This window comes from Nannobrachium achirus, assembly GCF_963921795.1.
Source record: "Nannobrachium achirus genome assembly, chromosome: 22".
Classification (NCBI taxonomy): Eukaryota; Metazoa; Chordata; class Actinopteri; order Myctophiformes; family Myctophidae; genus Nannobrachium; species Nannobrachium achirus.
Window position 1 is genome coordinate 24,250,531 of NC_137829.1, and position 12,937 is coordinate 24,263,467.

At 44.3% G+C, this 12,937-nt stretch overlaps 1 protein-coding gene across 1 annotated transcript in view; it reads left to right on the forward strand.

Annotated features, from left to right (window-relative positions):
• The window catches only part of LOC308307510 (coiled-coil domain-containing protein 148-like), a gene marked incomplete at its 3' end in the record, with an annotated part of 46,245 nt that overhangs the window by 790 nt on the left and 32,518 nt on the right, over positions 1-12,937 (forward strand). The window contains exons 2-6 of the mRNA XM_080752776.1: positions 3,969-4,027; positions 4,395-4,485; positions 8,771-8,874; positions 9,688-9,779; positions 9,894-10,045. Of these exons, the coding sequence (XP_080608902.1) occupies positions 3,969-4,027; positions 4,395-4,485; positions 8,771-8,874; positions 9,688-9,779; positions 9,894-10,045 (498 nt within the window). The remainder of the gene's footprint in view (positions 1-3,968; positions 4,028-4,394; positions 4,486-8,770; positions 8,875-9,687; positions 9,780-9,893; positions 10,046-12,937) is intronic.

Consider the following 12,937-nt stretch of genomic DNA (forward strand, 5'->3'; position numbering starts at 1 on the left):
TTTCTACGCTCAACATTAATTTGGATGGCACACTCATTATAGAAAATCTGGATGTGTCTAATTGCTTTAACAACGTCTTTACACCCTCTATTGCTCCAATCATTGCCCACATAACAAACCTCACCGTCAGCCCGGGTCACTTGCTTCCTGCGGCATGGTCATGTTGGAAAGATGTCCAAAAGACATGCCCAAAAGACTGTAAATCACTTATAGGGTTTGGGTTAGGGTTACAGTAGCTCTGGTCCATCGCGTCTCCGGGAGGAGACGCGATGGACCAGAGCTAGGTTAGGGTTAGGGTTACGAGCTTGAAAAAATGCAAGCCAAAAATCCAGATTTGTTTTGGATGTCTGAATGTTCTATGTTACACTGGTTGTTTAATAAGGACGTTTTTGTTTTGGCAAAATTCATAGAGAAGGCATGGCAGTTGCGTTGGAGAACATTGTACCCCTAAATAGCAGTATATGGACTATCAATGTTCTTCTTAAGCATTTTTGTCTGTGGTGTATCTTGGTGTAGGCTATGTATGTATTATGTTTGTGAGTGTCTTGTAAGCCTGTGTGGGCTGGGCATCATTTGGTGCAGGACACATAAATAAAAATCTCTATCTATCTATACTGATTGATAAGTGCATCCGTGAACTGGATGAAATCCTATCTGGAGGGGAGAGGACAGGTGGTGGATGTGAATTGTGAACGGAACCCTGTCCTCCCCACTCCTGATGAGCTGCGGCATTCCTCAAGGAAGCATAATAGGGTCTCTACTGTTCCTAATTTATGTGAACGACAGTGTGTGACTGCAATTTGTTGATAACAAGCTGTCATTACACCTGGGCAAAACTGAATCAATTCTTTTTGGGTCTAAGATTTAACTCGGTATGACCCAATCATGTCATTTTGACTATGCCTGCACCTCATTGTACTCTAGCACCTCAAAGGCAATAAAAACTAAATTTCAGACCTCTCAAAACAAACTGATCAGGTTACTAAACCTCACAGGGACTCACCTAAACCCTGCTCATTATGCTAGGGTGGGATGGCTCAATGTAGAGGACAGAGTACAGCAACTTGGGCTTGGTTTTCAAGATACTCAAGGGACCAATTTCCATGTACCTGTTTGACTACTTCAAAAGAGTGAGTAATGCCCACGGGCACAACACTAGAGCGAGCTCCACTCCAATGACCTAATTCCCCCCATATTCAACACAAACATGGGGATTAATTCATTCTACTCCAAAATGTGGAATGCCCTACCAAACACCATCAAAAAGTGACTCCCTCCCTACCTTCCTTCAAAACTGCCATAAAAGAGCACTTGTCTGCAATTTGGAACTGGACCTAGTCGAGTCTTCTTGCTTGCCCCAAAAATTACCCCCGACTGTTTTTCTGTAAATATACTTTTACTGCTCCTAGTATTGATGATGTCTTGTATAGGCACGGAGGAGCTGGCAAACGAGATGAACCGTTTTTTCAATCGGTTTGACGGTGCTCCTGTTAATGTTCAACAAGCAGTGGCTGGGTCAAACGGTGACCTCGGTTGCCGCCCTCTTTCTTCCCCTGCACCATCTCCCCCCCCCCCACCCACCCTGTTTCTCACCACCGAGCAAGTGAGGCGCCAACTCGGAAAAGTCAACACCAGGAAAGCAGCGGGACCTGATAACATCAACTCTAAGGTGCTTAAGGCTTGCGCGGAGCAGCTTGCTGTCCCCCTCACGCATCTCTTCAACCTCTCCCTGAGGACGGGGAAGGTACCACAGCTGTGGAAGTCCTCCTGCATTGTCCCAGTGCCTAAGAAGACCCGTCCCTCGGTCCTCAATGATTACAGACCAGTCGCCCTGACATCACAGGTCATGAAGGTCTTTGAACGGCTGGTTCTGAACCTACTGAGACCGGCGGTCAGTGATCACCTGGACCCCCTTCAGTTTGCCTACCAGGCTGATATTGGGGTTGATGACGCCATCACCTACATGCTCCATAAGTCTCTCACCCATCTGGAAGATCTGGGCAGCACAGTCAGAATTATGTTTTTTGACTTCTCCAGTGCTTTCAACACTATCCAACCGTCTCTGCTTGCGGAGAAGCTTACGCTGATGGGGGTGGACAAGGGCTTTGTGGCATGGATCACAGACTACCTTTCAGAAAGACCACAGTCTGTGAGACTGCAGGGCTGTCGGTCCGATGTGCTGGTGAGCAACACGGGGGCCCCTCAAGGAACTGTGCTCTCACCCTTCCTGTTCACTCTCTATACATCGGACTTCCGCTTCAACTCCAAGACCTGTCATCTGCAGAAGTTCTCAGATGATACCGTAGTGATCAGCAAGATCTCGGGTGACAACACGGCTGAGCACGATGGTGTGGTTAGGGACTTTGTGCAGTGGAGCGAGGACAACCATCTCAAGCTCAACGCAAGCAAGACTAAGGAGATGGTGGTGGACTTCCGCACCTCCAAGAGAGTCCCCCCGGTGCCAAGCACCATTAACGGTGAGGTGGTTGAGCTCGTGGATAACTACAAATTCCTCGGAGTACACCTGAATAGTTCACTGGACTGGTCGGACAACGCGCAGGCGATTCACAGCAAGGGGAAAAGCAGGCTGTTCCTCCTGAGAAGACTGAGATCGTTTGGGGTGTGCAATAGGATGCTACAGATGTTCTATCAGTCTGTCATGGCAAGTGTCCTCTTTTTTGGCATAACATGCTGGGGTGGCAACAACAGAGCAGGTGACACGTTTAACCTAAACAGACTGGTGAAGAAAGCTGGCTCTGTCGTTGGGTCCTCTCTGCAGGGGGTGGAGGAAGTAACCAGGGTGCGCACTGCGAAGAAGCTAGATTCCATCTTGGAGAACTCCTCCCACCCCCTCCATCTAGAGATCACCAGTTACTGGAGTAAGAGAGGAAACCGCTTTACCTACCCAGTACGGAGATGTGAGAGATTAGGAAAATCTTTTGTACCGGCTGCCCTTAAGCTGTACAACGAGACACATAACGGACGCTTGAAAAGGTCTCCCTTCCTAACTTAGACTTACGGAACCATTGCTGTATTGACTTTGACCTCTAAGGAACAATTGCTGTATTGACTTTGAACTCTAAGGACCTTCCAGGAAGAGTGCTCAGGTGCGCCTTGCGGTGACACGCTTCCTAGTTTCTTCGTTTTTTCGCACTGATTTTTGACACTGCACTATTAGGTTGTTAGTGTTGGTAGTTTCTGAGTATTTTTGCTTTGTTTAACAATGACAGTGAGATACTTGTTTGCACTAACTAGCATTGACTGCTATGGTCTCTTTTGCAAGACACTTTATGTATATATACTTATATATTATTCGCCCCCCTCTATTGATGCACCTTCTCCTTATTGGTACTGTACTGCTCTTGTCTTTGTCTTTGTTTTTTTCCCTCTTATCTATCTTCTTACGTCTCTGTAACTTTGTAAATAACTGTATACTGCTGTGCTACTACTGTACAACTAAATTTCCCCCTTGGGATAATAAAGGTATCTATCTATCTATTTGATGTATGTCTTGATGAATTGGATACAGAGTGCCACAATGGAATTTCTTTGTTTAGATGCCCCATATTTTGGGGTAGATTGGATGCTGCATTCATTACTTTTGCAATTTCTTTTGTACAATAAGTAGAGTTGTGATGGTGATGAAGATGTATTGTAGGAAACTAGTAAATAAAGAAATAATTCCACTGAAGTTACCACATGTGAATGGACGGATGGCAACAGCAATTTGGTTGTTATGGTACTTTGAAAGAATATTGTATATGCATGAAGAATATGCAGTTTCTAGTAGTTTAGCATGTTTAAATTCATATGTAAAAGTAAAACCAACTGAAATCCCCAGCTTTCTAGGCCTCTAGGGTATCTCTCTTTTGCATATGCAGATTATGCACTGAATAGCCTACATTTATTTTAGCTTATGCTGTACAACACTCAGACATTATGTAATCACTTTGATTATGTCTCTATAGCTGTGCTGCAAGGAGTGGAATGGACCTGAACATCACAAACTACAGATCAGAGGACCAGAGTAAGTCAGTTGTGATTGGATCTGGCCCCGTGGCCTCCTGCTCTTTTGAGCAGATTTCACCTGAAGTCCCTTTGTTATTAGACACCGGATTTTCAAACAACTTCCAAGGCATTGAGGCTGTTGTTAGAGACGTTATTGGTTGTGTTTATTGTTTCAGTAATAGACAGCAGGATTGCTCAACAAACAGTCTGGCTAGTCAGCATCTTGCTCCTTTCTATGAACTCCCCCTATGCTGAAATTTGCCTACTGAATGGCCCATGCTTTTTATTAGAGTTGAATGTGGGCAATTTTTCTCTATCTCTGCATATATTTTTGTTCTTGTTGTAATCATAATGACTGTGTAACTGCTTTGTTTTCATTCTTATAGAATGAGCAAAACATACAAACCTGCTGACTATGTAAGACTACAAGCCATTGTTGCAGCCAAGTGTCAAGAATCTGAACTCATTGGACAAAAGGTATAGATCCAGTCAAAATGCATATTTTGTGTATCTTTATTAAAGTATATTAGCTATATTGTATTCAAGATAATTCAGCATCGGGTGAAAGCAGGACACAAAACACACTTAACAGCAATGCCATTATTAGGGATAGGACGAACATTTCAAAGAAATCGTCCTAAACGATTTAGGACATTATCCTGGGGCAGAACAATTGCCAAAAATAGCAGATCTACAAGCTCACAACGTGTCGCAACGCGTCCCATCCCGCATCCCATCCCTAGCCATTATATTTTATATTATTTCACAGGGAGAAAACAGTCATTACACAGTTCATTACACACTTATCTCATTGGGAAATACTTGAACTGATAATGACACCTGATATGGCCGTTGTGAAGTAATCTGAACACCTCCTATGGTTGAGCACTATGAGCAATGTCTCTGTCTCTCTCTTTCTTTACCATACCAGTGTTTCACATGTTATCAGAGCACTTGGAGGCCAGTCTATGATGTCAGGCACCCTAGTGCAGTAATCATTGTCAAAGTATTTTGAGGCCAGTCTATGGCATCAGTACTGAGGTGTCTAGCATCTCCATATTTTGGCAAAAAGCAGACACACACACACACACACACACACACACACACACACACACACACACACACACACACACACACACACACACACACACACAGATACCTGGAATTTATTATACAGATACTGTAGACAGGTTCACAGAGACAGCAGACATTTTGCTCTTAATGTACCTCAAACTAATTACCGGTACCTAACACCAAAATGCCCCCCCTCTCTCTCTCTCTCTCTCTCTCTCTCACACACACACACACACACACACACACACACACACACACACACACACACACACACACACACACACACACACACACACACACACACACACACACACATATTTCACATAAACAGCGTCTTTTGCCTACTCATAACAAGTTGCCTATAAATATCAAGCACAATCGGAATATCAACATAAAAAATGGTTGTTTGAATATTCACAAGGCTGCCCGAGATCCCAACCATAAAACTGTTTGAAGTTCATAGTCTCCTGCCTTTCAGCATATGAGCAGAGCAGAGAATTTACCCCTTGGGGCATTGGAGATTAGGCTCGCAGACCTGCAGTGTTTTAATTGGTAAACTGTGGCAGGAGATATTTTTTGTGTCTCAGTAAAGTTGCCTGTGGCTCGTTCCAATCCATCTCTCTGCATAGACTAGATAAGATGGGCTACTTTCACATTCAGCTGCCATGCTGAAAGGCAGGCTTTTGAACATCTCCCTTTGGTGATAGATGGTAAATAAACGACGATGAGTTGCTGCAGGGGATTGGATCAGATTTGTACACCAGGAAGAGAATGTGGCAATGTTTCCTACTGTAAATAGCCTTAAGTCTTAGCAGGACACCTGATAAAAGACCTGGGTCAAGAGCACTGTAAAGAGAAGACGTGTGTGTGCATGTTCATCTTTTTAAGGGACTGAGTGACTCATGCAGATTGGAGCATAAATTGGTCTCACCTGTGGATGAGAGTCAGATGAGTCAGTAAACCACTCCATGTCATACACGTGAAGCTCCATGGCTTATTCTAAAGCTGAAATTCGTTTAAAGGGATAGTTCACCCCCAAAACTTTTTTTTCCTATCGATTACTCACCCCATGGAGACTTGAATTCATGGATACTTTTTTGTTTTTGTTGTAGTCCTAAGCCAATAACTTGAGGAGACACTTTGTGTGTCCATAGGGAACAAAGCAGGCTCTTTGTGTCTCCATAGGGAACCACTGCTGGTCATTAAATTATTGGCTTAGGACAAATGTAAAAATAAAAAGAAGAACATGAATTCAAAGAATATAATATTTTTTGGGTGAACTATCTCTTTAAAGTCTGTAATGTATAATTGCTGCTTAGGTGAAATTTCCATTGTACAATTATCTGAGGCAGACCTGTGCAAAAAACACTGATAGAGGATCAATGAAGTGCTGCATTGTGCAGAATGTCCCCCCCCCCTCCTGTCTCTCTACGACAAGAAGAGGCACATAGATTAAGACCCCCACCCTCCACCCCACCCACGCACCTCTAGAAAGGTGGCTCATGCATGCTTTGCATGTTCCAATTTGCAATTGTTTATTCTAATTTCATGTCTCTTAAAGTGATCCCTGACTAATACGACAAATATGTCTTAATACATTATAATTGTCCTCTATAACTACAATGTAAAATTAAAAACACCTTAAATATTCTATTTCTTCTAGAAATAGCTAATCTTTCACTCAGTAGGGGAAATGCCTGTCGCAAGTTGATGATGTCATAAATGTCATGTGTCATTTTTATGGCATGCATGTGCAAAAAAACAAAACACAAACACATTTGAAATATTGATTTGATGCTCATATTAACCATAGGAAGTATTACGTTTGTTTTTATTTTCACATGCATGCCATAAATTCCATAGGGATAGATCACACTTGACATTTATGACATCATCAACTTGCGACGGGCATTTCCCCTATTGAGTGAAAGATTAGCTTTCTAGAATAAATAAAATAATTTAGGTGTTTTTAATTTTACATTGTAGTTATAGAGGACAATTATAATGTATTAAGGCATATTTGTCGTATTAGTCAGGGATCACTTTAAGATTGATATCGTTACACTTTAATTCCTTTTGGATGTGAGCCTCACAAAGTCAGTATTTCAATGACAGAGCCATACATACATACATACTGTCGGGATAACGAAATTCCTGAATAAACATCTCCCTTGGCTTGCAGACAGTGAGGGAGCATTTGACCCTTGACTATATGATAAGGATATGACCTGCTAATTGCCTAAAAATATTGAACCCCTGATGACTTCTATTTCTCATATTCACTAAGAGAATATGAGATTGTAAAATTATGCTTTTTCTCCAAAGCGCTTTACAATCTGCATTACAGTACATTCTCACACACACACACACACACACACACACACACACACACACACACACACACACACACACACACACACACACACACACACACACACACACACACACACACATATGGCAGAGATAGATAACCAGCCTGAAACATGACATTGATGACAGTGATGGATGAGCTTAAATCAGTTTTTTCACTTTCTCCATATTTGCTCCGTACATCTACATAAATGTTCAGATTTCAAATATAAATTGCTTAACCCATGGCCACGGATTTTACAATACAGTAGTCCACAGAAGTACCCATATCTTCCGTTTTGTTCAATAGAGTTGTTCTCATAGAAGAATTATAAGGTGCAGTACACCTCCCAACCAATAGGGCCGATAGCTGAAAGTATATATGTTACAGTATGTTTGGGTAACTCAGGACGTTCATTGTAAGAGCGCTTGTTTTGTCGTTCACCACACACCAATCACCACCAGATGGCGACGACAGCCATTCACTAGTGAAGGCGCTGACGTCACTCGTTTGCGACTCTCTTTCTTTATTTACTAGCCTAGCTCGGCAGTGTTTAGCCATTAGCCATTAGCCATTAGCTCCATTGTAGTCACTTGGACAGGGCGTTTATCGTGGGCTTGCCCAGGCCTTACGGCCTGGGCATAAATATAACGATTGCATTCACCACAGCTTCGTAACTCGCGCGGCGCTCCGCCGGCCGCGCGGCCCTGGCCCGCTCTTCGCGGCCACTCGCGCCTGCGGCGCTCGGGGGCGAAGAGCAGGACCAAGGTCCGCTGGCCTTCGCGCCGCTTGCAATGTCGTGGACAATCGAGCGGCTCCGCCTGGCGGACGTTGTTGTGGCGAACGCTTGTTCCGCCCCGTGCCGCACGGCGGGTGCTCCGTTTCTCGACCGTACTGTTTCTCTAACAAACCGTGACATATATATGGCGAGAAAACTGAGAAAATGGCCACGATCTGACCTGAGAGCAAGTTAGGGGTTAAGTTTCTTGCACAAGAAACTTCGACACAAAGCTAGGAGGAGGCAGGGATCAACTGAGGATCCTTACGATATCAAGACTCTATCGCCCAACAATGGCAATGATATTGGCCTTGTTAATGGGCTTATTACCCTTCTCAGATTTAGATTAGTCTAGAGATAAACTCTGTGTACCCTAGGGGAATATTTTCTCACAGCTAACATCAAACAACAATAATACAAAGCAAATGGGGAGCAAACACATGAAGTACCAAATTGCATTTAATTTAAATACAATTAATATTTTTCTCTAGTTTTCATGGCAAATTCCAGTCCCAGGGAACTCTATTTAGTCATGTTGCAATCTAATCCGTCTTTTGTAGGTTCAGAGGACTCTGTCTGCAGCCAAGGCGTCCAAGGAGAGCTCGGCTCTGCGGCAGCACAGACAGGTGTGGGCCGGGGAGTACTGCAGGCTTGCTAAGGCTGAGTAAGAGCCCCCTATTATTTCCTCCTATTATCCTCAGCAGTTTTTTCTGAATCCACATTATGCCACACAGCCACCTTTTGTTATGTTCTATTCATCTAAGGCAAGAAACTGTGACTCTGAAGAGTGTACAAGTGGAACCAAGTGGATCCTTTGGGACCTGCAGTGGGACAGATGTCCTCTTCAGAGTTAAATCAATGCTGAGGATTTTACTGTGTATCTGAATGAAAAAAGTGTGCAGAGAAAAGAGGTAGAATTAAAGGGGGGGAGATGAATCCAGGAGAAAATGGGCCCCCTGCAAAACGTTTTCGATGGGTGATTTAGCATGGATGTCAACTCAAAACAGGCAGAAGAAGAGGAGAGGATGAGGATGGGGAAACAACTGTAAGCTGTAAAGAGGCACACTTTTCCCTGCACGCCGAAGTAGAGAGACACAAGCATGGGACTTCGGGCCTCAGCGGTGTCATGCATGGTGAAGTGAGAAGGGCAGCGCTAGCTCTGGGGTGCAGCCTGTTGGCGGACTAATGACGGTGTCTGAGCCACACAAGGTTAATGGTGTACACAAGCATGGGTTTCAGTAATGAGCCGAGTCATAAAGATGTGCTACTGCTGCCAATACTTTAAGCATATAGCCAAATAAACACACCTTACGATTCATTAGCCACAGTGCAGTGTGGTGAGAGAAGCAAGTTTGTTTCTATAATAACTGTTTATTTACCTTTCTTCCTAGTTTTAATTGTGAAAAGGTGGGGCGGGGAGTAGACATACCATGGTATGTACATAATAATATACCCCTTTATGGCCTTCCTGCAACAGGGAGAAGGCTGAAAGTGACCTACATGAATTCCTGCAACACATCAAGCCATGCAGTAGGACAGATACAGCCATCTTCACCCTTCAAGATTATGGTAGTAGCTCTGCAATATACCACTTCTGTACATAGTTAATATGCATAGTACGGTAGTATGATGGATCTGTGCATATATTATTCACTGTTTGTGTTCTTCCATGCTTACCTTTAGGGTCGTTCCTGGACAGGGAGAGAGAAGCATTCAGGATTGCCACCGTGGAGCCTGTTTCTCAGCTTAGGGACGACCTGCAGTTCAGACTCAGCGATGTACAACATCAGCAGCTCATTCCCGGTTCATCAGATTGGGAGCAAGTGCTGCAACAGGTATCTATCTGCAGACCTGAAGTAAAACCATGAGAATGTATCTGTATGCCCACTGCAGACACATGCTGCAAGGTGGAGAATGGTAGGCTAAAGCAGTGGTTCTCAACCTTTTCAGGCCGCAACCTCCAAAATAATCATATTTTAACTGGGGACCCCCACCCTGACGAGCACTAAGGGTTGAATTACTGCAATTTCTGCCTCTAATATTAGACAATTTGACAAAGGTTTAATTTGTCATTTTAGAGGTATTTTAAAGTCCTTAAATTGTTACTTTAGAAATGTGCAGATACCCTAGATACACTTAAACTTTATGTTGGTTTGTTTACTGTTGAGTGAGAAAACATTGTTGCACATTAAGTTAATCATCTGGGGACCCCCCAAAATAATTTGTGGATCCCCCTGGGGGTCCCGGCCCACAGGTTGAGAACCACTGGGCTAAAGCACAGAGTGCAAATGCGTTTGGGGTGTGTCCAGATACGAATGTGGTGGTTAAACGAGTACGAGTAGCTAGGCACAAAGTGAGGCACGGGCACGTACCTTTTAGGCGAAGCCCGAACTGGCGAAGTGGGGAAATGTCCGATACCGTAGCGATCTGGCGAACGTCTTCTGGACAGGGCGTTTATCGTGCGCTTGCCCAGGCCTTAAGGCCTGGGCATAAATATAACGATTGCATTCACCACGGCTTCGTAACTCGCGCGGCGCTCCGCCGGCCGCGCGGCCCTGGCCCGCTCTTCGCGGCCACTCGCGCCTGCGGCGCTCGGGGGCGAAGAGCAGGACCAAGGTCCGCTGGCCTTCGCGCCGCTTGCAGTGTCGTGGACAATCGATTCGCCAGATCGCTACGGTAGGAGACAAATCCCCACTTCGCCAGTTCGGGCTTCGCCAGAACAGGACTTTCCCGTGAGGCACAAGGTATAACATTTTTGCTAAACTGGCAATGATAATTGCGTTGCATAACTTGCAAAGCAACAGCTTTAACTTTTGTTGGCCAGATTTCAATTCGAATCATGAGACCACCTCAAAACACAAGTGTTAGCAATAAAATAGACAGCAATATATTTCTATAGCGTTTGGATTGAAAAGTGAAACACTACAACTTTTGATAGCATTTGAGTCTGAATTTATCAGGAATACACAGCTTGCAGCGTGCTCAACAGACAACAGCTTATGTCCTTGGCTGTTAACAGTTTGGCAGTATTTTATCCTTTCAATGTACATAAAACTTTCCACAATGAATCTTTACCTCTCTACAGGTTCCAAAATACTGCAGACTCTGCAGAGAGTTGAAATAAATCAAACTCCTGCTTGCTCACACAGAAGGACTCAGCTTGCACACAGTGCCATATTCACTCCTCATGAATCTGTTGTTTGTTAGTGTCCCCAGTCCTTAAGTCTCTCTCCACTTCTAAGTTAAATCTCTGCCATTGAGTCCCGTAAAGGTTTTGCTTTTCTTTTCATGATGTGGAAATGAATGGTGAGATTAGGGAGAAGGCAGGAGGGGTGTCTTTGAAAAGCAGAACTTATAGGTCTACAAGACATGGCATGCTTTTAATCCCATGGTGCCCCCCTCTTCTCTTTTATATCCCAGCCTTGCTGGCCCATTGAGCCCATGCCCACCTGAGTGCATAGCCACAATAGAGCACCCCCTTCCCCCCACTCCACACTGCATGTTCTTCCCCTGTTCTTTTCTGCTACATTTATCCAACCTTGTTTGTTTTTAACCCCCCCACCCCCCATCAATTCAATTAATTTCAATTCAAATGGGCTTTATTAGCATGGGAAACATACGTTACACTGCCAAATCAAGTGTGAAAAAAATAATCTAAGCTAAGAAATGTATATACCATCTATACTGTAATTTTGCGAATGTCTGAGTGAGTGAGTGTCTGTCTGTCTGTCTCAGCGTTTCTCCTCGGTGGCTGGAGCAATTGATCTGAAATCGCATCACCATCAGCATATGAACACACCTGACATAACTGTGAAGCCCGTTTGTCACTTTCACAAATCGTATGCTGTATAATAGCATTTTTATGGTGTATCTATATCTATTTAGCCTACAGTACCTTTTGTGACCACACATGTTAAGGGAGGGGCGCTGTTGTTCAGGCCATGCACAATCACACACAAACCCACACACACACACACACACACACACACACACACACACACACACACACGGGGGGGGGGGGGGGAGTGTGTGTGTGTGCAGGCGGGCAGGCGGGCGGGCGGGCGGGCGGGGGGGCGGGGGGGGGGGGTTCTGGCCCTGTTACAGATGTTGTCCAAAATCATGCAGATCGGTACACAGTATCTCTGTAGCCGTTAAATGGAACGGGTATTTCTTACATTGATGCTCCTACATATTAGCATGCAAGCACCAGTTAAAGTTACTTTCCATCCCTCATATACTGTGTGCACAGTGCACATCCCATAATCCACACACTGCACATCATTTCGGAGCTCATATCTTTGAACGGGTAAGGGCTAGTTCAAATAGAATAAAGAAATGTGTAATCAGAGCTGTCACACGCACGCACGCACGCACGCACACACAGTATTATATATCTAATCTAACTATTAATTTACCAAATGTCTGTCTGTCCGCCGTCTGACCGTCTGTCTGCATGCTTACATCACTGATATTAAATAAACAGTGTCGCAACCATGGTAACAGGCCCAACTGACATCACTGACTGATATCACTGACTGACATCACTACAGTGCCCAAATTTGGTGATGACATCACAGACTGGCCTGGACACGGAGCACCATATTATGGGCATAAAAGAGAGCCAGCCAGACAGATGGAAAACAATGCCAACTGACATCACTGACTGACATCACTACAGTGCCCAAATTTGGATGTGACATCACAGACTGACCTGGACACAGAACACC